Source organism: Panthera tigris, chromosome D4, assembly GCF_018350195.1.
Source record: "Panthera tigris isolate Pti1 chromosome D4, P.tigris_Pti1_mat1.1, whole genome shotgun sequence".
NCBI classification, from domain to species: Eukaryota; Metazoa; Chordata; class Mammalia; order Carnivora; family Felidae; genus Panthera; species Panthera tigris.
Genome location: NC_056672.1, coordinates 12226884 through 12251790, shown reverse-complemented (window position 1 = coordinate 12251790; position 24907 = coordinate 12226884). Strand labels below are relative to the sequence as shown.

General features: G+C 38.1%; 2 protein-coding genes across 8 annotated transcripts in view; one reads left to right on the top strand and one right to left on the bottom strand.

The window, feature by feature from the left end:
- Positions 1–23023, bottom strand: part of CD4H9orf135 (chromosome D4 C9orf135 homolog) — a 206336-nt gene extending 183313 nt beyond the window's left edge. For both annotated transcript variants that reach the window (XM_042963637.1, XM_042963638.1), the window contains exons 1-2: positions 22906–23023; positions 18234–18349 (exon numbers count right to left, since the gene is read on the bottom strand). The gene's annotated coding sequence lies outside the window, so the exon portion shown is untranslated. The remainder of the gene's footprint in view (positions 1–18233; positions 18350–22905) is intronic.
- A 76-nt stretch (positions 23024–23099) lies between these two features.
- The window catches only part of PTAR1 (protein prenyltransferase alpha subunit repeat containing 1), a 50631-nt gene continuing 48823 nt past the window's right edge, over positions 23100–24907 (top strand). For 4 of the 6 annotated variants that reach the window (XR_006210325.1, XM_042963427.1, XM_042963431.1 and 1 more), the window contains exon 1: positions 23100–23292. Coding sequence is in view for 4 of the 6 variants with exons in the window: in XM_042963427.1 (XP_042819361.1) it covers positions 23207–23292 (86 nt within the window). In the remaining 2 variants the exon portion in view is untranslated. Of the gene's footprint in view, positions 23293–23633; positions 23688–23839; positions 23878–24907 lie in introns of those variants that run through there. The other 2 variants (XM_042963429.1, XM_042963430.1) reach the window with 2 other exon arrangements.

The window sequence follows — 24907 nt, the reverse complement described above, 5'->3', positions numbered from 1 at the left end:
GAGAGAGCACGCAAAACCAGCGGAGGGGCAGAGAGAGAGAGACAGAATGTGAAGCAGGCTCCATGTTCTGAGGTGTCAGCACAGAGTCCGATGTGGGGCTGTAACCCACACACCATGAGATAATGACCTGAGTCGAAGTTGGATGCTAATCTGACTGAACCACTCAGGCACTCTTGTCTTGTCTTTTTAATAACAGCCATTCTAACAGGTGAGGGATGATATCTCTTTGTGGTTGTGATTTGCATTTCCCTAATAATTAGTGATGTTGAGCACCTTTCCATGTACCTGTTGAATATCTCCTTTTGGAAAAATGTCTATTCAGTCCTTTGCCCATTTTTAAAATGGATTTTTTGTTGTTATTAAATTGTATGATTTCCTTATGTTTTTTGGATATTAATCACTTATTCAATATGTGGTTTGCAAATATTTTCTCCCATTCTAAGTTGTCTTTTCATTTTGATTGTTTCCTTTCTAGTCCCACTTGTCTATTTTGCTTTTGTTACTTGTGCTTTAGGTGTCATAGCTAGAAAATCATTGCCAAGACCAATGTCAAGGAGATTTTTTCCTGTATTTTCTTTAGAAGTTTAAAAAACAAAGCCCACAGGGACAGAAATGATCAGTAATTCCCTATAGTACAAAAGGACTCTTCACAGGTTGTTTTTAGTTCTCCCACAGTATATTTTAAATGTTTTTCATTATGTTATATGCATATATGTTATATGCTAAGTTATAGGCAACCTGACCTTTCTGAGATATTCTATCACATAAAGCAAGATACCCCAGAATTTATATAGCTTTTTTTTTCAAAGTTCAAAACTAGAAAGGTAGTCTACTTTTTCCTGGCCATAGGGAAAGCCATCCTTAGGCATACTATTTCTTAACCCCTCATCATGGAGGGATATTCATAGATAAAAGCTTTCCCAATGTAGCAATTTGGAACCAAGTATGTAAATCAAAAATATTTAGCAATTCTGTCTCTGTGTTTTTTATTAATACATATTGTCCCTGTTATGACTTCCCTTTTGCTGGGATTATTACAGACTGAAGAATGAGCACGATTCTCCATATGGCATAAAGAACTATGTTCAAGGGGTAAAATTAAGCCATCTGTGGTGGTGTTCATATTCTTCCTTTAAATTGGTCCTTTTAATGGTAAATCATTATATGAACATATTTCACCTTCCTCTTCACTGGATTTCTTCACCACAAACAAAACTGTGTGTAACCTGCACTGGTTACAAACTCCTTTTTAGTTTTTACTTTTTGATGGATTTTGATGACCACACACAGTCACTCCTCCTTCAAAAGCAAAATGCAATAACAGTAAATAATAATATCAATTGTACGTGTATTTCTTGCCATAGAAAAGCTGAAAATATCATTACAGGCTTTTATATGTTTTTTTTTTCTTCCAACTGGTTTCTGTTAAATCTTGGAAATGAACAAAAGGCTGAATTATTAATTCCTCATTCAGCCCCAAAGTGATGAAGTTGTTGCTGCTGAGAGATACTTAAGGGAACATAATGCATACAAGGTCATGTTATTAAATAAAGGCACTTAGAGAACTGACACAAAGTCGACAATCAATTAAAATGCATGCTGAATGGATGAATGGATAAATACATGAAGTGGAACTGTGGTTCCTGCATCCAGCTTTTGACTTTTTTTATTCTTGAGAAGAAGTATTTTTTGGACATTTCAAAATGTTGCAATGTTATAGTGGATCAGTGGGACAATTACAAAAGGTATAATATACACATAATGGGAATGTCAGAAAGGGAAGAAAGAGTGAAAGGAACAACAGAACATAGGTTTGAAGTAATAATGGCTGAGGATTTTTCAAAATTAATGACAGACACCAAACCACAGATATAGAAGGCTCAGAGAACACTATGCAGGATAAAAAAAAATTTACATCTTGGTATATCATATTCAAACTGTAGAGAATCAAAGACAATGACAAAATCCTGAAAGAAGCCTACCTTAAATTAGAGGAGCAATGATAAGAATTACATTGTACTACTCTTCAGAAACCATGCAAGAAAGATGAGAGTAAAGTGAAATATTTAGAGTACTGAAAAAAAAACCCACCAATCTATAGAATTCTGTAGTCAGAGGGGCGCCTGGGTGGCTCAGTCAGGTAAGCATCTGACTTCGGCTCAGGTCATGATCTCACAATTTGTGAATTCAAGCCCTGCGTCGGGCTCTGTGCTGCCAGCTCAGAGCCTGAAACCTGCTTCGGATTCTGTGTCTCCCTCTCTCTCTGCCCCTCCCCTGCTCACGCTCTGTCCCTCTCTGGCTCTCAATAATACATAAATGTTAAAAAAAAATTTTTTTAATAAAAAGGAATTCTGTAGTGACAGAAATTATCTTTCAAAAGTGAGGGAGAAGTACAAGAAGTAGAGAAGAAAAATGATGTAGGTCAGAAACTCAGATGTACGTAAAGTAGGAGCCTTAGAAAAGTAACAAGAGTAAAATAAAATCTTTTTCTTATTCTTATTTGATCTAACAGTTTGTTCAATATAATAATGGCAACAGTATATTAGGTGATTATCACTTACATATAAGTGAAATGAATAACAGCAACATTATAGGGGACAGGAGGAAGGAACTGGGAATACACTGTTATGAGGTACTTGAAGCAGTATGTTATTTGAAAATAGACTTGGATTAGTAGTAAATGTATACTGCAAACTCTAGAATAACCACCAAAAAAAAGTTTAAAAAGAAGTATAATTGATATGTGTTATGGGCTGAATTATGTCTTTCCCCAAATTCATGTGTTGAAACTCTAAAGCTTAGTACTTCAGAATGTGACTATATTTGGAGATAGGGCCTTTAAAGACAAAGAAAGAGAAAAGTGAATTAACGATTATGTGATTGTTGATAATAAATCAGCTAACATATGAATAGGTTATTTTTTCATGTCCACAGGCACTATTGCAAGAAATCCTGATCTAATATAGGTAATAGATTCCTAGAACCTTAGAAATGTATACTACCTTTTTGGAAGTTTAAGGTGCCATTAACTGACACCCACATAGTTTGATAACAGACACTTAGGGGTAAAATATATAAATTATCACATCTCGTGCCAACTGAAAAAACTAAAACAGTGATTTTTTTTAAGCATGTCTTATAATGAAACTTTGGTATACATAGTGAGTTTAGGGGACTGCCAATTATGTGAACTGTTATGAAAACCAGGAGATCAACCCAGAAGGGTGAATGGATGTTTACTAAGCATTTAACAAGTACCAGGCACTGTGCTAAGTGCTTTCATTTAAATCAAGGTTTCTCAACCTTGGCACTTACTGACATTTGAGGTTAATTTTTGTGAGGAGCTATCCAAAAATAATTTTAAAAAGGTCAATGGACTAAATATAGCAAAAAAAGATGGGGGCTGTCAGAGTGGATAAAAAGACAAGACCCGGCTACATGTTGTCAACAAAATTACATTGGATCCTAATGGAGGAAAATGGATGCAAAGGTACTGAAACAATGGGAAAAGGTAGGTAATAGCTAACAGAGAAATGGAGAAACTCTTGAGAAGACTACGTGCTCCGTAAGAACTGTGTGCCCAGTGCTTAGAATGGTGGCTGGAAAACAGTAGGCACTCCACAAATATTCATTGCATTAACACATGAATTTGAAAATCTGAAAGACAGTCAGGAACCTAATGTATGTCATTATCCAACAACCACCACAAAATGAATCATTCGTTCACATGAAAAAATAAGCAAGTGTTATTCTTCCAAACAACCCATTACATGCTCCTGTGCGTTCACTTTGTGTTTTCTTCAGTTAGTGTTTCCATAGCCTGCTTTGTATGAAACCCTTAGAAACAAAAAGAGAAATTAAAGAAACAGGATGTAGAAAGAAACCCTTTCAACTCGAATCTCCTTTTCTATTCTCTCTCTATATTCAAATGTGGAAGAATGAAGGCAAGTAGTATGAAACAGAATTTTCTTCTATATGAGTGATCTTAAAATACACACACACACACACACACACACACACACACCACGCCTCAAAATACTACATGGAGCATGTTCTAATCTTTTTTTTTTTTTTTTTTTTTTTTTTTTTTTTTTGCAGTGGGGTCAATCTAAATGCTGATAGAAAAGGAAAGAAGCTCAGAATTCAAAACCAGTTTTCCCCACTCAGATAATTCATGTGTTTCCAAAGCCACATCTACCAGCAAAGAGCTATCTAGAATAACATAAATTGCCCTTGAACTTCCTCTTTTATCAGTTCTTGAAAGCTTGAAATAGCCTAGGCTATATAATTATGTATTCTAGAGAGCTAAGTTCTTATCTTCACGTCAATATATAAGAATGGACTGAGAGCTTGCTTCTAAACCCTGTGCTAGAATTTAAAAGGACAAGCCTAGGGGCACCTGGGTGGCTCAGTCAGCTAAGCAGCTGACTTAGGCTCAAGTCATGATTCGTGGTTCATGGTCTGGAGCCCCACGTCAGGCTCTGTGCTGACAGTTTGGAGCCTGGAGCCTGCTTTGGATTCTGTCTCCTTCTCTCTCTGCCCCTCCCCCACACATGCTCTATTTCTCTGTCTCTCAAAATATGAATAAAAACATTAAAAATTTTTGGGGGCGCCTGGGTGGCGCAGTCGGTTGAGCGTCCAACTTCAGCCAGGTCACGATCTCGCGGTCCGTGAGTTCGAGCCCCGCGTCAGGCTCTGGGCTGATGGCTCGGAGCCTGGAGCCTGTTTCCGATTCTGTGTCTCCCTCTCTCTCTGCCCCTCCCCCGTTCATGCTCTGTCTCTCTCTCTGTCCCAAAAATAAATAAAAAACGTTGGAAAAAAAAATTAAAAAAAAAAAACATTAAAAATTTTTTAAATAAAAAATAAATAAAAGGACAATCCTAGACTTTTTTTTAGCCATCTTACGTTTAAAATCTACATTTGGCTGCTAATAATATACAATTAACTCCCCCTTAAAAATAAAGGAATTAAATTGCATGGCACTGAGTTCCAATTCTGGTTTATAATTCAAAATGAAAAAGTCTTATTTACATGGTCAAAATGATGTCAGGGAGCAGTTTAGATTTTTCCAAATACAATTTCTGAAATACGAGTCTGAAATATATTTTGTGTAAACAAATTATATCTCCTTTATTAGTATGGTACTGATTGAAAGCTTTTAATGTTCTAATAGGTAGATAAAACTTTTTATTTTCTCAATTTCCAAAGGCAGTCTTGACATGCAAATTAGATTTGATCTCAGTAAGATGGTAGGTAAGTGAAATTAATCTGATTCAGAAAGTAAGTTTCCTGGGAGCCAGGTCTCTTTTGGTCGTCGTCGTCAGCTCCACTGACATGCATGCACATAGCAGATGCCCAACAAATGTTTGCTCACTTGAAATACTTGACCAAATGGATTGTTTATGTGAAAATGGATGCTGCTAACCACAAATGAACCCCATATTTTTATTGCATCAAGTTAAAAATATTACCTTAACAGTTCCAGCTGTTGAATAGAGTACTTGAAAGACACAATATCACATTAATATTAGTTCTACAATGCAGGTTTCCCACTAGTTAGACTGACTCTCCCTAAGTAACTAAATTTTTTATGTTTTAAAGAAAACTAAATTTTTGAAGTTTTAAAGAAGAATATAAAATTAATTTTTAAAGTGCTTTCACTTATTTTTCTTGATAGAAAAACACATATTTATGAAATAACACCTTTCTTATTGAAATGGAAGAGAGTTGTTAGCTCTTTTGAAGCCAGTAATAAAGAGCCCTTTCTTTCCTGATATTGGTATTGAGTTGGCACTATATCATGGACTTAACCTAAGGATTTTATCAATGGGGAAAATGATTACAAGATGGCTTACATTAGTTGGTTCTATTACTGGGGTATGATCCGTTGGCTCAAATGTCTGTCATCAATGGTATCCAGAAACCTAATTCACTCTGATGCTGACAGAAATGCATGTGGACTTTTGGGGGCCCTGAAGTGCAATGTGGTCAGAACAACACTTGGTCAGAATTAAATCTTGTCAAAAATTTTGAGAGAAAATATCAAAATGAATGTATTTTAACTGAAATACATTTTTACATTTTATTTGAACTTTTGTATAAAGAACATATTCATTAGCATGGGATTAAATTTGCACAAGTAATACATAAAGTCATTTTAACTGGAGTGTATGAAATACAGGAAGTTTCAAGCAAATAATATTCATGAGACTGTATAATATTGTTAGTATTCATTAAGGCTATTTCTGTGCATTAATAAAGTGGCTATAGGTCAGCTTTCCACCTTACATTAAAAATATAAAAAAGAATGAAATCTTGCCATTTGCAACAACATGAATGGACCTAAAGGGGCTTATGCAAAGTGAGATAAGTCAGACAGAGAAAGACAAATGTCACTTAATTTCACTTATATGTAGAATCTAAAAAACAAAACAGAAACAGACTCATAAATACAGACAACAAATTGGGGTTGCTAGAGGGAAGGGGCATGAGGGGATGGGTGAAATATATAAAGGGAATTAAGAAGTACAAAAAAAACAAGTCATGGGGATGTAAAATCCAGCTTAGGAAATACAGTCAATAATATTGTGATAACTTTACCGTGACAGATGGTAACTATCTTTATGATGTTGAGCACTGAGTCATATATAAAATTATGTTGTACACCTAAAACTAATATAACATTCTATGTCAACTGTACTTAATTTAAAAAAAGGAAGATACATGTGAACACAATGGCTTATGTGTTCAATTCAATATTCTTTGCTGTCAAGAGGCAAAAGAAATGGCAGGAAATTTTTTTTAAAAGTCTTACTATATTCAATATTTGTAATTTCTGTTCATTATAACTAAATTATAAAAACTATATTTTTTTCTAGCAAACTATTATCCAAAAATATTCTATTTCTATGAGAAGTTTTCTGTCTATAAAACAGAAGATAGAATGTCCTTGTAAGTCTATCTCACAATAAATTTCCTCTGGATTAGTTTCCTATAAAGTAAACAAATTTAAGTGAATTAGCAAGACAAAATGTAATTAGGTATATCTGAGCCACAATGCATGTGCTGATGGTACTTTTTGTCACTCAGACTAAAACAGAATAAGGAAATACAAATTTCAGAATTCTAAATTATAGTTATCTTTACAATTATTCATTTTACCTTTAATGAAATATTTCAACACATTTTATGAATATAAATCAATTAACAATTCTTCTTATAATACTTCATTAATAACTACTAGAGTTACTTGGGTTAAAAATCCACAGTTGCTAAATCATTGCTTTTCTTTATTAAATTATATAGTAAAGAGACATTACCTCTATACTGTTGCCCAAGATTTTTGCATGATCCCATTTGTTGTTAAGAATGAAACATCTGGGACACATGGATGGCTCAGTGGGTTAAGCATTGGACTTTAGCTCAGGTCATGATCTCACAGTTTGTGAGTTCAAACCCTGCGTGGCGCTCTGTGCTAATAGAGCGGACCCTGCTTGGGATTCTCTGTCTCCCCCTCTCTCTCTGCCTCTTCCCAGCTCTTGCATGAAGGTGTGCGATCTCTCTCTCTCAAGACTCTCTCTCTCTCTCAAAAATAAATATTAAGAAAAAAATAAAACATCTTTTCTGCAAATAAAATATGCTGTCATAATGTACTCACAAAAATCAATTTGTGTTTAATTTACAATTAGTGAACTATATCTAATGAATCCAAAAACACCTCAGTAAGGTCTGTTGTTATGAATTCTAGATAGAAACGTCTGCTGTTTTCACCTGGCATATGTTGAAAGCTAACTAAACACCTTACTGTCTTTTTTAAAGTTAAAAATCCATAAACTAGTGACTTATGGCCTAATGCCAAGTTTCTTTTTCATGTACATTTCAAATAAACCATTTTGCCAAATGACAGTAAGACTTCATAAACTTGGCAAACATATAAGAGTAAAAACAAGGAAAAACCTAAAATATTAATCCTGTCTATAAAACGTAAAGTCCCTTATAAACATGTAAAAAGTTAATATTTTCTTTACATATAATGCAAAACTAAACCTGAAACTTGCTTTGTTTCCATCTTATAGTAACAGTAACTATGTTTACTGTTTAAATAAAATACTGCTTCATAATTAATACTGTTAAATAACTTATAGTTTAAATAAAACAACCTGTTTAAATTAAGTGTAACTATGCAATCCTTTGCCATAGATTTTTTTACCCTAGGAGTAGGCCTATAGCACACTGAGATTTTAAGGGGGTTAACAGCATAATTCTTCCTGTAAATGAGTTAATCCTAAAAGATAATTTAATTAAAAGGAACACTACAATTTCAGAACGACCAGAATAAAAACCTGCCTAATGAAAATGTTCGTGTTCTTTAAAACTTTGTATACTTGTGGGGCGCCTGGGTGGCGCAGTCGGTTAAGCGTCCAACTTCAGCCAGGTCACGATCTCGCGGTCCGTGAGTTCGAGCCCCGCGTCGGGCTCTGGGCTGATGGCTCAGAGCCTGGAGCCTGTTTCCGATTCTGTGTCTCCCTCTCTCTCTGCCCCTCCCCCGTTCATGCTCTGTCTCTCTCTGTCCCAAAAATAAATAAAAAACGTTGAAAAAAAAAATTAAAAAAAAAAAAAAAAAAAAAAAAAACTTTGTATACTTGTAGCACCCAGTCTCCTAAAAAACAGTGAGTGACTCTATAAATATTTATAAATGACTTTCTGTGATTAATCTAAGTATTTTAAAAATGTCTTTTTAAGTTTCCATTCCAATCTTTGTCTCTTAAGGCAAAGAATAAGAGATTTCAGATAGTATTGTTATAGGTTTATACTCTAATGCAGACTTCTATTTCTAAAGTGGTGGGCTAGATTGTTCAATCTAATCTTCCAGTTGAAAACAACTGCAATGCTAAAGTTTAAAAAAATTCCCTCAAAGCACCAAAAAGCTGTCAAGAGACTAGAAACCAATAGGTCAAAAATCTAAGGGAAAGGGGAACCCAAATAGCTATAGCTAAGTGGAACACCTGACCTCCTTAGCCATGCTTGTCCTCAGGACACTTACTGATCCAGGTACATGCCCTTTGGTTTTGGCAGTCTCACCTGTAATGGGAATAGATGTCAAGACCAAGGGCCAACCCAAGATGAAGAATCAAATAGGATCTCAAAGGGACACGACTGATTAGAGTATGGATAAACCAGATGTAGACACACCCTTACCTCTCTCACTCATACTCATGGCACTCTGTGGAACATGGGAGAGAGTAAAAGAAAAATATCCTGAGAACTTAAGACCATAGGGTTGCTTTAAGACAGAATTTTTGTAAAAGGTTCATATTCGGGGAACCTAAGCTGTGATCTGGCTTAAGGTGGTGTCAGACTGGTGGTATACCAGGCACCTGAATTAAGCAAAAGTAAATCTTTCTATGAAAAAGGTATCTTTATCTCAGGCTTTAAAGAATCCCTTCAAAATATTTTCTCACGAATGATAAGTCCACATGGAAACAGTATCATAAGTAACTAAAACAATAATTCAAACAGATATGTAAAGACTTCAGATATTGGAAATACTACATATAGTTATAAAATAAGTACAGTTATTCTATTTAAAGAAAAAGATAACCCTGAAAATATCTGAGAGGAGCGGGTAACTCTAAAAAGAAACCTACCATATTTGTAAAACAGCTTCTAGAAATAAAAAAATGTAATAATGAAATCTAGAATTCTAAACATATTAAATATTACTAAATGGTGATTTAGAAGGAAAAGAGGAAAGAATAGGTAATATTTGAAGAAGTATTGATTGAAAAACACCCCAAATTTGACAAAAATTATTAATTAATACATGAAAGAGGCTCAACAAAACTCCAAGTGGTATAAATTCAAAGAAAGTCACAGCTAGGCACTTCATAATCAAAATGCCAAAAGACAAAAGAAAAACTTGAGGACAGCAAGAAAATGTTTTTCAATAGAATTAACACCTGATTTCTCATCAAAAAAACACACAAGCAAGAAGATAGTGGGATAATATATCCAAATACTGAAAGAAAAAGAGTATCAACTAAGCCTCCTACATCCAGCAAAACCATCCTTCAAAAATTAAAGGGGGGGAAAAAGACATTCCCAGATAAAAACAGGATTGGTCACAAGCATATCTGCCATACAAGAAATATTAAGGGGAATCCTTTAGTCTGAAATGAAAAGACACTAGACAGTAACACAAATCCACATGAAGAAATACAGAGCACTAGTAAAGACAACTGAATAGGTAAATAGTTAAAATACAGTATAAATGTATTTTAAATTTGGAATTCCTTTTTTATGTCTCCTATCTGATTTTTAAAACAACTGCATGAAGGAATGATTATAATCAGTGCTGATGGGCATACAATATATACAGATGTAATATATGTAACACTAACAGCACAAAGGAGAAAGGAGGGAGTGAAAATATATAGGAGCCAAGATTTTGTACACTACTGTAAATTAAGTTGTTTTTACTATGAACTATATTGTTATAAAGCAAGATTTTAATTGTAATCCCTAGAAAACCCAACAAAAATGTAACTCAAAAAACAAATAAAAAAAGCTAATTAAAATGGTACATTGTATCTATTTTAATACAAATCAAGGAAATAATAGAGGAATAAATAATAATAGAGGAATAGAGGAATAGATTTGAAGACATAAGTAACTTGGTGGAGGGGAGGCATCTGGGTGGCTCAGTCGGTTAAGCATCCGACTTCAGCTCAGGTCATGATCTCACAGTCTGTGAGTTCGGGCCCTGTGTTGGGCTCTGTGCTGACAGCTCAGAGCCTGGAGTCTGCTTCAGATTCTGTGCCTCCCTCTCTCTCTGCCCCTCCCCTGCTCATGCTCTGTCTCTCTCTGTCTCAAAAATAAATAAAAACATTTAAAAAAAGACATAAATAACTTGAAAGGAAAAAGATAGGTGATCCCTTTCAAAATAACACCAGCAGTCTTCACAGAGCTAGAACAAACAATCCTAAAATTTGTATGGAACCAGAAAAGACCCTGAATAGCCAAAGTAATCTTGAAAAAGAAAACCAAAGCTGGAGGCATCACAATCCCTGGGCTTCAAGCAGTATTACAAAGCTATAATCATCAAGAAAGTATGGTACTGGCACAAGAAAGACACTCAGATCAATGGAACAGAATAGAGAACCCAGAAATGGACCCACAAACGTATGGCCAACTAATCTTCGACAAAGCAGGAAAGAATATTCAAGGGAATAAAGACAGTTTCTTCAGCAAATGGTGCTGGGAAAACTGGACAGGAACATGCAGAAAAATGAACCTGGACCACTTTCTTTTCAAAAAATAATTTTTTTATTGTTTATTTTTGAGAGAGAGAGAGAGAGAAAACAGGGGAGGGGCAGAGGGAAAAGGAGATACAGAATCTGAAGCAGGCTCCAGGCTCTGAGCTGTCAGCACAGAGCGTGATGCGAGGCTCAAACCCATGAACTGTGAGATCATGACCTGAGCCGAATTCGGATGCTTCACTGACTGAGCCACCCAGGTGCTCCTCATCTGGACTACTTTCTTACACCATACATAAAAATAAACTCAAAATGGATGAAAGACCTAAACATAAGAAAGAAATCCATCAAAATCATAGAGAAGAAAGCAGGCAAAAACCTCTCTGACTTCAGCCACAGCAACTTCTTAATCAACACGTCTCCGGAGGCAAGGGAAACAAAAGCAAAAATGAACTATTGGGACCTCAGCCAAATAAAAACTTCTGCACAGCAAATAAAACAATCAGCAAAACTAAAAGGCAACTGATGGAATGGGAGAAGATATTTGCAAACAACATATCAGATAAAGGGTTAGAATCCAAAATCTATAAAGAACTTATCAAACTCAACATCCAAAAAACAAATAATCCAGTGAAGAAATGGGCAAAAGACATGAATAGACACTTCTCCAAAGAAGACATCCAGATGGCCAACCAACACATGAAAAAAAAAGGCTCAAAATCACTCATCATCAGGGAAATACAAATCAAAACCACAATGAGATATGACCGCACACCTGTCAGAATGGCTAACGTTAACAACTCAGGCAACAACAGATGTTGGCAAGGATGCAAAGAAAGAGGATCTCTTTTGCACTGCTGGTGGGAATGAAAACTGGTGCAGCTGCTCTGGAAAACAGTATGGAGGTTCATCAAAAAATTAAAAATAGAACTACCCTATGACCCAGCAACTACACTACTAGGTATTTATCCAAGGGACACAAGTGTGCTGTTTTGAAGGGGGCACATGCACTCCAGTGTTTATAGCAGTGCTATTAACAATAGCCAAAGTATGGAAAGACCCCAAATGTCCATCAACAGATGAATGGATAAAGAAGATGTGGTATATATGTATACATATATGTATATATGTGTATATATCTATCTATCTATCTATCTATCTATATATACACATACAGTGGAGTATTACTTAGCAATCAAAAAGAATGAAATCTTGTCATTTGCAACTAGGTGGATGGAACTAGAGGGTATTATGCTAAGTGAAATTAGAGAAAGACAAATATCATATGACTTCACTCATATGAGGAATTTAAGATACAAAACAGATAAACATATGGGAAGGGAAGCAAAAATAATATAAAAACAGGGAGGGGAACAAAATACAAGAGACTCTTAAATACAGAGAACAGGGGGTGCCTGGGTGGCTTGGTCGGTTAAGCGTCCAACTTCGGCTCAGGTCATGATCTCATGGTCTGTGAGTTCGAGCCCTGCGTCGGGCTCTGTGCTGACAGCTCAGAGCCTGGAGCCTGTTTCGGGTTCTGTGTCTCCCTCTCTCTCTGCCCCTCCCCTGTTCATGCTCTGTCTCTCTCTCAAAAATAAATAAACGTTAAAAAAAAATACAGAGAACAAACAGAGGGTTGCTGGAGGGGTTGTGGGAGGGGGGATGGGCTAAATGGGTAAGGGGCATTAAGGATCTACCCCTGAAATCACTGCACTATATGCTAATTTGGATGTAAATTAAAAACAAATAAATTATAAAAAAAAGAAAGAAAAGAAAAGGATGGGAAATGATACACCACACAAATGGTATACAAAAGAGAACTGGAGTAGCTATACTAATACCACAAAAAAAATAGACTTTAAGACAAAATTTGTTACTAGAGACAAAGAAGGATATTTTATAATGACAAAAGGACCTATCTATCAAGAAGACATAACAATTTTTTTAATTTTTAAAAAATGTTTATTCATTTTTAAAAGAGAGAGAGAGAGAGTGAGCATGAGTGGGGGAGGGGCAGAGAGAGTGGGAGACACAGAATCTGAAACAGGCTCCAGGCTCTGAGCCATCAGCACAGAGCCCAATGTGGGGCTCAAGCCCACAAACCACAAGATCATGACCTGAGCCAAAGTTGGACGCTCAACCGACTGAGCCACCCAAGTGCCCCAAGAAGACATAACAATTTTAAACATACATGCACCCATCAACAAAGCCCCAATACAGGAGGCAAAAACTGACAGAATGGAAAGACAAAATGACAACTTAACAATAATAGGGGCACATGGGTGGCTCAGTCGGTTAAGCATCCAACTCTTGGTTTTGGGTCAGGTCGTGATCTCATGGCTCATGAGTTTGAGCCCCACATCCAGCTCTGGCCTGACAGTGCAGAGCCTGCTTGGGATTATCTCTCTCCCTCACCCTCCGCCCCTCCCCTTCTCCCTTTCTCTCTCAAAATAAATAGATAAGCTTTTAAAAAATTTATAAAAGAAAAAAGAAAAACAATATATAAATTCCCATCCATTTATGTATTGCCCATGGTTGCTTTTATGCTACAACAGCACTCGAGTTGAGTAACTGGAATAGAGGCCATACAACCCCACAAAGTCTAAACTATGTTCTATTTAGCACTTTAAAAAAAGTTTGGAACTTCTGGTTTCAGCTACAAAATGTATACAGCTTGGAAGTCTTCACCTACATCTTTACAACAAGACTAAAGGTAAACAAACTGAAAATAAATGACTTTTCTTAGACCCATCAGAGAATTAAGATCACAGGACAAACCATCACCCAGAAATCTGAGAGACAGCCAAACACAGAGAATCACAGCTGAGATCAGCTTATGTGGAGCAAAGATGGTGGAGTCTTAAACTGCTATGAATACTTAAGTGATAATCTTCACAAATCGCTGGACACTGAGTGTGTACCAGGTCAAGACTGAGAAGCTCCTTGGGGACCCAATCTTAGGGGAACCCAAAGACTCTTATGAGTTTTACCTCAAGGAACCCCACCAGGTTCTCATGGTAATGACCTCCCAAAATACCCACCCACTTTAAATTACCATTTTGAAATACACCCAAAGCATTCTCTGTAATAAAGGCCAATGCTCCAAGTAAAATGATGTTACCAGACCCTTACATGACCCAGGGAAGGGCAATTAGCCAACTCCAGCCCCTCTTGAAATCCTATTTAACCTAAGAGGAAAAAAATCAAAAAGCTAAGGAGCACTTCTGAAAGTGATAGCCCAAGGACTCAAGCCCACTAGAGACTGAGAGTCATTCATAAAATTACAGAACAATTCCTCTCCCACAACATCTTAGCGCCACATCAACAGGGTTCCAGTATAATCATAGCGGATTATAACTGAAAGAGTGTCCAGACACAAATTCTATGTAAGAAGGAATTCTTAGGGAAACCTAAGGAAATGCACCTGAGTAAATGGAGTCCTGTGGCCCCTACAGCTGTAGCTACAGCTATGACATGAAACACAGTCCAGCTCCTAACCACAAAAACATAAAACCTCTTACTAAAGGCCTATTTCCCTCAGTTTCTATTGCCCCAGATATCACGTCCAGTTTTCAACAAAAGATTAGAAGCCATGCTAGATGGAAAGAAAACAAACCCTAGAATCCGAAGTGACAAAGCTAACATGAGAACCAGATTTGGTAAGGGGTGATGAAAATGTTCTGAATTACATAGGGGTGATGGTTTTATAACCTTGTGAGTATACTAAAAACAACTACATTTTACACGTTAAAAGTGTGAACTTTATGGTATGTGATTATCTCAATTTAAAAAGGGTTTTTAAAAAAGATTTAACATGATTTGTAACTTTTTCCAAAACAAAAGTTTTCCTATACCATCCACACCCACTCAATTTGTGAAAATAACATTATAGAATAAATCTATGAGAATCACAATGGAATAAATTTTAAGAATTATGATTTTCATTGTATAGTTATTTGCTACCTATAACATTAACAATAAAAGAGTAAACATACTGTCTTTTTGCCACTCAATAAATATATACTTAATGTCTGCTTCATATAAGAAACTGTACTATGTTGTTGGGCTACAAAAATGAAGTTGACAATTCCATAAAACAAAATGAAAAGTGCCAAGCAAAGGCTACATAAAGTACAATGGACTTAAGAATATAGGAGAGCATTACCACCTGGGGTGATCAAAGAAGTCTTCATAATAGAGGTAGTATTTTAATTGGGTCTTTATTTATTCATTTAACCAATGTTGAAATGCTCATTATGCTCAGGTAATATGCCAGGTGCTAGGAAAACAAAATTAAAAATGAAATGGATTCTCTCACTGTGTCATGAAATAAAACTCGAAATGTGTATGTACAAATATGTGTGCTTATTTACATATGTATGGATAACTAACTACAGTATAAAGCAATGAGAGCACTTTTGAAGAATGAGTGTCAGCCAAGAAGCATAAACCCCTTTAATGGCTCCCTGACACCTTCCAGAAAAATTTCAACTGCAGAAATACGGCCTTGAGTTTCCTATGATTAAGCCTCTGACTAAATTCCTAGGTGACTTCCTCTACTGCTTCTTTATTACATCTATATTATGTGTTGGCTATTCTGTCCTGTCCTATTTTCCCCTCAACCTTTCCTTTCATCCCTCTATCCATTCATTTAAGTACTAATTGAGAGCCCACTACATGCAAGGCGAGGCACAGGGATACAACACCACACAGGACAAACAGGGTTCTAGCCCTTGTGGAGCTAATCTTCTATACAAGGGTAAAGATCCTGAATGAATAAGACAACTATTAGTTACATGTGATATATGCGACAAGAATATGCAAGTCTATGAGTATACAATGACAGTTTTAGTCCTTTCCTCTGAGGTATTTGACTTCATGTGTAGTAAGTAGCAAATACTCTATATTCCTTAGGAAGAATTTATATGACAGGGGATGGAAGATAAACCTTAAAACATTCAAGGGACTGAAATCATAGTGAAGTTGCTAAGAGTTCAGTCATCTGGGACATGTCAAAATATTTCTACCAAGGTGAAGGGCAAGTTGCTTCATCTTGCACACTCTGCCACTGAAAAAGAGACACATGGGTCACTTTGGATTCAGGAGGCAAGATATACTCCATGTGAATGTTCTAGTTTGAGTAATTTTCTGAGTAATTCATAGTTTTGAATGGACCCCAGAGCTTCCAGGAAAGCTGATCTTGGGCCATATGATCCAGAAGACCCAATAGCAGGGAGGAAAAAATCATGGCAATACCTTAAGGTTAGGGAAAAAGGTTTTTTCCCTAAGGTTTGGGGAAAAAGCCACCTATTCATCTTCTACAGATAAATATTACCCATTTGAGAAATAGTTCCAGGCTTGCTACTGGGCTGCCCGGGCTAAATACCTGATTCATGGTATACCAGGTAACCATGCAACATGAGCTGTCCATAGTGAGCTGCCCAGTGTAGCATGTAGAAAACAAAAAGGATATAGAAAGGAAGAAAAACTGGAGTTAGGTAATAATGCTTATAGTTGACATTCAGGTGACAGCAATACTGAATCTGAAATCACTTTACAAACATTGTCAGGCCAGTAAAAGTTACTAGTTTGGTCTTCTTTTGGTTACTGAGACAGGCTATGTAAGCTCTTTTCTTCTTAGAGCCTTCACACATATTGTTTCCACTGCTGGTGTGGCTCTTTCCCTGCTTTTCACTGGGCCGGTTCCTTCTCATCTTTCATGTTTCAGCTTAAGTATCACCACACAGAACAGACTTCCCTGATCACATTTTCTAAAGCCATGCTCTTACCCCCACACTATTATCATCTGTCATGGTACTCTGCCTTTCCCTTCTGTGCCTTGTATTACAGTTTGTTGTTATACATTTGTCTGTTTACTTGAATATTGTGTAGGTCTTCCATCAGACTGTAAGTCCCACAACAAGGCAAGAATAATGTCTGTTTTTCTCACCATTGTATACCCAACCGTTGACACAGCATCTTATACACAGCAACAGTCATTAAAATTTGTGGAATAAATAAGTGCAACTGCTTGGACTCTCATTCTTTCAGCAACGGTAGTCATCCTTCTCCATCTATAAACCAAACAGCCCATATTTTGCACTGGCCTTTTTGCACACTGATGGTGATTTGGGAGACTTACCAGAGAAATTAACGTGCCTAAAGTCAGCAAAAATTGGGGGGTTACTCTATGGCATTTCTTCCTAAAACTTAGACAATGGGACTATAATTCTCTATAAATGCTATACTCAAGTAAGAACATAATTCAGTATTTAACAAAGAATGCTCATCATTTCCTATGGGTAATTTTGGCCTAACGTTACTTTTGACAAGTGTCAGCACTGGCTTAAAATAGGAAAACAAGAAGAAACTGAGAAATATGGTATATGTTTGTAACCAAAATTCTGGGTTGTAAATTAAGAAGGAGATGAAGGAAGAGGAGGTACAGCCTTGTCTTACTTTTTTTTTTAATTTTTTTTAATGTTTATTTATTTTTGAGAGAGAGAGCACAAGCGGGGAAGGGTCAGAGACAGAGAAAGAGGCACAGAATCCAAATCAGGCTGCAGGCTCTGAGCTGTCAGCAAAGAGCCCGACACGGGGCTCGAACCCATGGACCGTGAGATCATGACCTGAGCCGAAGCCAGATGCTTCACCAATTAAGCCAACCAGGCGCCCCAGCCTTGTCTTCCTTTTAGGCAATTACTGAAGAAGTCTCAGACTGAAACTCTGCTGTAGTCAAATGAACCTTTTACTAACTTTCTAAATGATTTTTTAACCTAACTCTAAGGTTTTAATATAATAATATTTATACCAAGGAACAAACAAAACAGCAAACAGAAAAAAAGCCCTAAGAATGTACTCACAATTGGAACTTGTTTCACTTAACCATCCAATAGAAGGCATATTACTAAGAAAACTCCTACAACAATTTGACATCTTCAGTATACATGAAACATTCATTGCATTATGGAAACATACCTATCTCCCAGCTATTTCCACATACAAGTCCTGGACCACCTCTTTTTCTCTGTGTTTTCTCTCACACAGCTTCTTCTGTTCTTTTCTGAAGATTACATCATGGGTCTCCTGGGCCTCTGTGGCAGGAAGAAAGAAGAGGGCCAAGCAAAAGGATGATATTTTCAGACTATCAAATGTCAAGAAAAATAAAACATCACTTGGTCAGCAACAAAAACCTTATTATGCAACTAGTATCCTCACTTCTGTAACCTCAGGGATTCTAATATCAGCATTAACTGCCTATTTAAATCATCTTCATGATTAGCATCTTGATAACGTTTACCAACTCTGTCAGGTTAAAAAACCTTCATGTTTTAAGTAGGAGGCTTATAATCAGTATAATTTTCTTTAATAATGTTAAACAGAGTTTCATATTGAAGGTTAGTATTTGCCTTATCTTAGTTTACTGTTGTGTTTTAATACTGATTTACTTATTGATTTTATTTTAATTTTAGAGAAAGAGAGCATGCATGCAAGTTGGGGAGAAGGGGGGAGGGAGGGGGAGAGAGAGAGAGAGAGAGAGAGAGAGAGAGAGAGAGAATTTTAAGTAGGTTCTGTGCTCAGCACAGAGCCCAATGAGGTGCTCCATCCCATGACCTTGGGATCATGACCTGAGCTGAAATCAAGAGTGGGACACTCAACCAACTGAGCCACCAAGGTGCCCCAATACTGATTTACTTGTAATGAGGCTTTCTTTAGTCACAGAAATAAGTAATCATTTACATAGTGCTTCCAAGTTTAAAGATGGTATCAAATGCATTCTCATCTTTATCTCAACAATTAATGAAGGGCTAACAATATCAACTAAGTGTAAAAACATAGTACTTGAGAGGGGCGTCTAAGTGGCTCAGTCAGTTGAACATCCGGCTGTTCATCTGGGCTCAGGTCATGATCTCAAGGTTCATGAGTTCCAGCCCCACTGTGAGGTTCTGAACAGACAGTCCAGAGCCTGCTTGGGATTCTCTCTTTTTCCCTCTCTCTGCCCCTCTCCTGTGCATGCATGTTCTCACTCTGAAAGTACATATTTAAAAAAAATCATACTTCATTATCCATGAAATTTTCTTTGGGGAAAATAAACCCACACCCCAAGGCAAAGGGTATACCAAAACTCTCCTCAGTTTAACGCACATGCCATTTAAAATTCATTTATTGGGGCACCTGGGTGGCTCAGTCAGGTGAGTGACCAACTCTTGATTTTGGCTCAGGTCATGGTCCCAGGGTCATGAGATCAGGCATTGTGTTGAGGTCTGCACTGAGCATGGAGCCTGCTTAAGGTTCTCTCTCTCTCTCTCTCTCTCTCTCTCTCTCTCTCTCTCTCTCTCTCCCCCCTCTGTCTCTCCCTCCCTCTGCCCTTCCCCTGCTCATATGTGCACTCTCTAAAAAAGAAAAAAATCATTTACTAATTTCTTTTCTTTTTCCTGAAGTGGTGTTTAATAAAAACTTCAAAAATGATTATCACTCCTGTTGGCCTCTTTTAAGAATTCATTAAAGGACATTGATATTGAAGCTTTCTGACTAGCATCCTTATTTCCCTTCTATTTCTTTGCCAGTAAATTCTTGGATTTTAGGTTAATACGATAGTGATACGGCTGAGGTTTGGCACACTGTAATTACATAGTTACTTACAATGGTAATATTATAAGGAATCATTTAAAATTGAACATTTACTTTTTCTTAATGGTGGAAAGAAGTTTGCTTTTGTAATAACGGCGCACGGCGAGAACAGGTTTAGTACTATTTACACTCTATCTTGTGTAACGTTACCATGGGAAATGGAGTCCAACCCAAATAAATAAATAAACAACACATCATAGTGTTAGAAATAGAATAATAGAGTGAAGACTGAAAGAGATTATAAGTTTCTTTACAGCACTTCACGAAAGAAATTACTAGGCTCATCATTAAAATCACCTTGTTTTCTTTCCTTCCAAGGCCCTTAATACGTACATTAGGTTTTTCATCATAGAAAATCTGGAACATCCAGAAGAACATAAAGAATGTACATAGGCCTTAATTATCTCAAGTAATTCCATCATATAGTGATAACCACTGTTAACATTTCAGTTTATAAACTCCCAGTCTATTATATGTATGTATATGTGATTACATTGATATTACATACCATTTGTTTTACATATACATCATTAGCATCGTCTTGTATGCTGTTTTGGTATTTCTTTTTGTCATTATGTATCTACCTTTTCCCCATTATCAAATAGTCTTCTAAAACAATGAAAAGCATGATTTGGGGGGGGGTGGACTGTCAAAATAATATTCACAGATATGTGAACAACTAGAGGTCACTTAAAAATCAATATCTCTAAGAAAATTAATATGCATACGAGATAGTTGACTAATATTTTTATTAACATAAACTTCTAAAATTCTTCTTAAATTATAAATATTATACTTTGTTCTTTGAGTTACTTAGTAAAATTCTCCTATAAATATATCTCCCACTAAGAGTTTGGTATATACTCTTTTAGTTTTAATGTGCTTTTAAATGACGAATAGTATTTGATCTTATAGATTTACTATAATTTACTCAATTCCCAGTGTTGGGCATTTAAGGTATTTACAATATTTCATTATTAGCAGTAAATATATTTTGCAGATCCCTGAATGTAAATCTTTGACAAAAGATTTCAACAAATCTTTTCAACAAATCATGCTAAATTTATCACATCCTCTCCTTAGATACATATCATTATAAAGTCTCATAAATTTAAATTCTTAACTTCTTTGAATTTATTTCTTTATATGCAAAATTAGAGGGCTAGATTACAGTTCTAATATGCTCCAATTCTAAAAAATTTGAGTTCTAAACATAAATCCAAAATTGGGTGAAACAATTTGTGAATTCTTAGAAGAAACATGAGACATATAATTCATGCCTTTCAAATGAGTTCAAAGAAGGTGTGTGTGCACCTAGGTGTGTGTTTGTGGGAGGGCGTAAATAGAAAAACAGAAAAATTAATTATCTTTCTGGAATATCAATTTTACTTCAGGATCTAAGGACAAAGTTTGTGGTTTTTTTCCTGTTAAATATATTAGAGTGAAAAATTTAAATCTCATTTTTTTTAATGTTTTATTTTGGAGAGACCCAGAGATTGTGGGGGCAGGGGCGGGGGTCGGGGACGGCAGAAAGAGATGGGACAGAGAGAACCCCAAGCAGCCTCGGCACCGTCAGGGCAGAGCCCGATGTGGGGTTTGAACTCATCAATCATGAGATCATGACCTGACCCGAAACCAAGAGTTGGAGGCTTAACCGACTGAGCCACCCAGTGCCCCCAAATCCCACTGATTTTTAAGATAAAAATGGAAGTCTCTGAAAAAAAAAAAATGTTTGTATTTTTGGGAAGTCAGGATTTATTTTCCATCTTTTGTTAGGAAAGGATGCAAGGCTTTAAGTGAAGACGAAGAAGGCTTGCCAGTTGTAACACGAACCATTTGAGGATTGGTATCACATTCTTAAAGAGTAACTAGGATATCTGAAGTAATCCTTGGCCTTGGAATCTAAACACACATTCACTCCCGTCATTGCCTCATTTGGGAACCTGTCAAGAGGTTAAGGATTGTTTCCTTTTCCTCAAATGTCCCACCTGGCTTTTATACAATTTTATGAACCTTCTAATTCATTTCTTTTAAAACCAGAAGGCCGGTGTCCAGACAGCAGGTCTAACTAACCTTTACAAACATACCCACAGGGAATAGCATCCGCTGGATATAGTTCGTTTATATTTCTCACTCACTAATTTGGCAACAAATGTATGGTCTCTACTTTCACAATCATCAATCCTACTTCAAATGTGCCACATTGTTTCACAGTAAACAGACTATGAGCTTGATTTTTAAAAGTTTTTTTTTTTTTTTTAAAGATACGGATCTCAAGCAAGGATTAAGTAAAAATAAGTGAACCAAAGGCACCCAGATTTTTCTACCACAGAAGGGTGAAGGGAAATCTGATCTGTGAAAATTATGGCATTTCAAAATCTAAATGAAGTAGAAAGCTAGGTTTTCTTAAAAAATTTTTTGTAGCAAGGTTAATGGCTATGAAGCGCAAACTTCGTCAGGATCTTGGTTTTCTAACTCCCAAACTGACACGCAACGTTCAAAGCACGCCAAATGGTGTACAAAATGAAGTACACTCAAAGTAGAAAATCTAAAACATATTTCTGTATGTCCACACCCTATATCCAGGTGGCAATTAACTTTCCCTTTTCCTCTTTTAATGGATTAATTAAATTTTTCTTAATTCAGTTTTTGAAAATGGCTGCTCGGAGGGCGAAATTGGCACGCGGGTACAGAACAAGGTCACCAACACGGTCCAATTGGGGCTCACTCCGCCACCAGCGTCTGCGGACCGCCTCGTCCCTCCAGTTGGGAAAATAAAGAGAAGAGGCTCTCAAACACTCGGGGACAAACAGCTCCAGAGGACCTGCGCTCTCCGTTAAACTTTCCTCCAGAAGCTCCCGGGGGCTGGTTCCCAGAGCAGTTGACAGTGGGTGGCCCCGGCGGCGTCGGGGGTGGGGTTCAGACCGACTCTGGCTCCGGAAGGTTGACTTTAGCAAGACTCCTCCCTCCTCGGCCCTGAGTGGACTACAAATTAACATAAAACGTGTAAAACATTGACCTCAAGTAACTCTGCAGCATCTTCCGGGACACTTGGAAACTCGGGTACCAGCAAAAGTCGGAGACCAACCAGGCGGCCTCAGCCCCAGTGGGCGGCTGGCGCCACGCCCCGGCCTCCGGCGGCGTGACCCGGAAGTGCTCGGCGGCGGCGGCGGCGGCGGCGGCTGCGGCGGCGGCCGCGACTGCGGCGGGGGCGGGAGCGCGGCCAAACCGGCGCACACGCGCGCGCTCCCCGCGGAACTCCCGCCGGCCGTCCGGCGCTCTCCCGGAGGCGCGCCCGAGCCGCCGCGGCCGCCACCAACATGGCCGAGACGAGCGAGGAGGTGGCGGTGCTGGTGCAGCGGGTAGTGAAGGACATCACCAACGCCTTCAGGAGGAATCCGCACATGTGAGTCGGGCGCCGGCGGCGCCGCCGCCTCGGTCGCCCCCGGGGGTCTTCGGGGGCGGGCAGGGGCGGAGCCGAGCCGCGAGCTGATATCTAAGGGGCAGGTCCCGGCCCGCGCGCCCCTCGCCGGAGGGGACCGAGCGAGGTCCGGGCCGGAGTGTTGGCGGCCGCCGCAGGGCCCGCTTGCCGCTACCGGAACGCGGTCGCGGGCGAGTCCCTAGAAGTGACCTCGGAAAATCAAAACGGAGCGACTTTTTTTGCCCTCCTTCCCACCCCTTCCCTAGGAGTTCTTGCAACTCGAAGGACTTCACCCGTGTGTCCACATCCTGCATCCGCGGAAGGTACACGGGCACACACAATGTGGCTCTGTAGATGCTTTGTAAATACAACTCTTTGAGGTTCGTCCCGGACCCATGGTAAGGGGGGGGGGGGCAGTGTCACCGATCGTCTTATTTTCAGTGGACCAGAAAACCCTGTAGTTTGAGGCTGCTTTTGACTTTCGCCTCACTTGTCCCAAGGTTGTGGAAGGACTCGGATGAAACATCCTGCTTTGAAGGTGATCAGGGCATTTTCAGGAGTGTAGCTTCGGTAGGTGTCGGATGGGTCTGGTGTAAAGCGGATGAAAACTTGACACTTTGTAGCGTTAGCTGATTCATAGTTACAGGCAACATAGTCACTCTGTTCTTATCCTGACACTGCTGCCCTCTTTAAGTAGGACACCACAGGGCTGACACATGTATCGTTCCCTCCTTCCTTTTCATGGTACTTGGAGTACTCTGGGAAGATACTAGAAGACACTGTATTCTTTCTGACACTTCTGCTTTCATGTAACGAGCGAAAAAGGAAGCTAATAAAAGAAATGTCTACAGTATACAGAAGAGTCGGGAGAAGCAAGAGTGTTTAATTACCACCCTTCTCTCGTTGCCCCCTCCCCTACCAAAAGAAAGAGTCATGGAATCCAGTTTTATATTACTGTATTTTCACTTTTTCTAATTGTGGGGTTTTTCTTTTAATATTTTATTTATTTTATTTCTTTTAAGTTTATTTATTTTGAGAGAGACAGAGAGAGCGCACATACGCATGAGTTGGGGAGGGGCAGAGAGAGAGGGTGAGAGAGAGACAATCCACAGCAGGCTCCACACTGTCAGCGCAGAGGCTAGTCCGGGACTTGAACCTATGAACCATGAGATCGTGACCTGAGCTGAAACCAAGAGTTGGATGCTTAACCCACTGAGCCACCCAGGCTCCCCTAATAATTTATTTTTTAAACTGGGACACATGAATACTTACTCTTTTTAAGCCTTTTAAGCCCGACACCCTTAAGCTTTTCTGCCTAAAGAAGGTAGCAGACCTACATCTAAATGATGCTTCTAGAAATTAAGAAGCCCTCAGATGTCTTGCTCCCTTGTGGCACACAATTGGAGACCGTAACAGCGCCTCATTAAAAACAAAAGGCTGTTGGCCTCAGAACGCACCTGCTGCCTCTGACAGCGTCCACTTCCTTTCCCCTTGTGACTGCTGCCTTTTTTTGAGGGAGTGTTGGGAATGATCTCCTGGCAGTCACCATAGTGGGTCCTGGGTCTTCTGAAGAATGCTTTGATGCCTTGTATATCAGTCT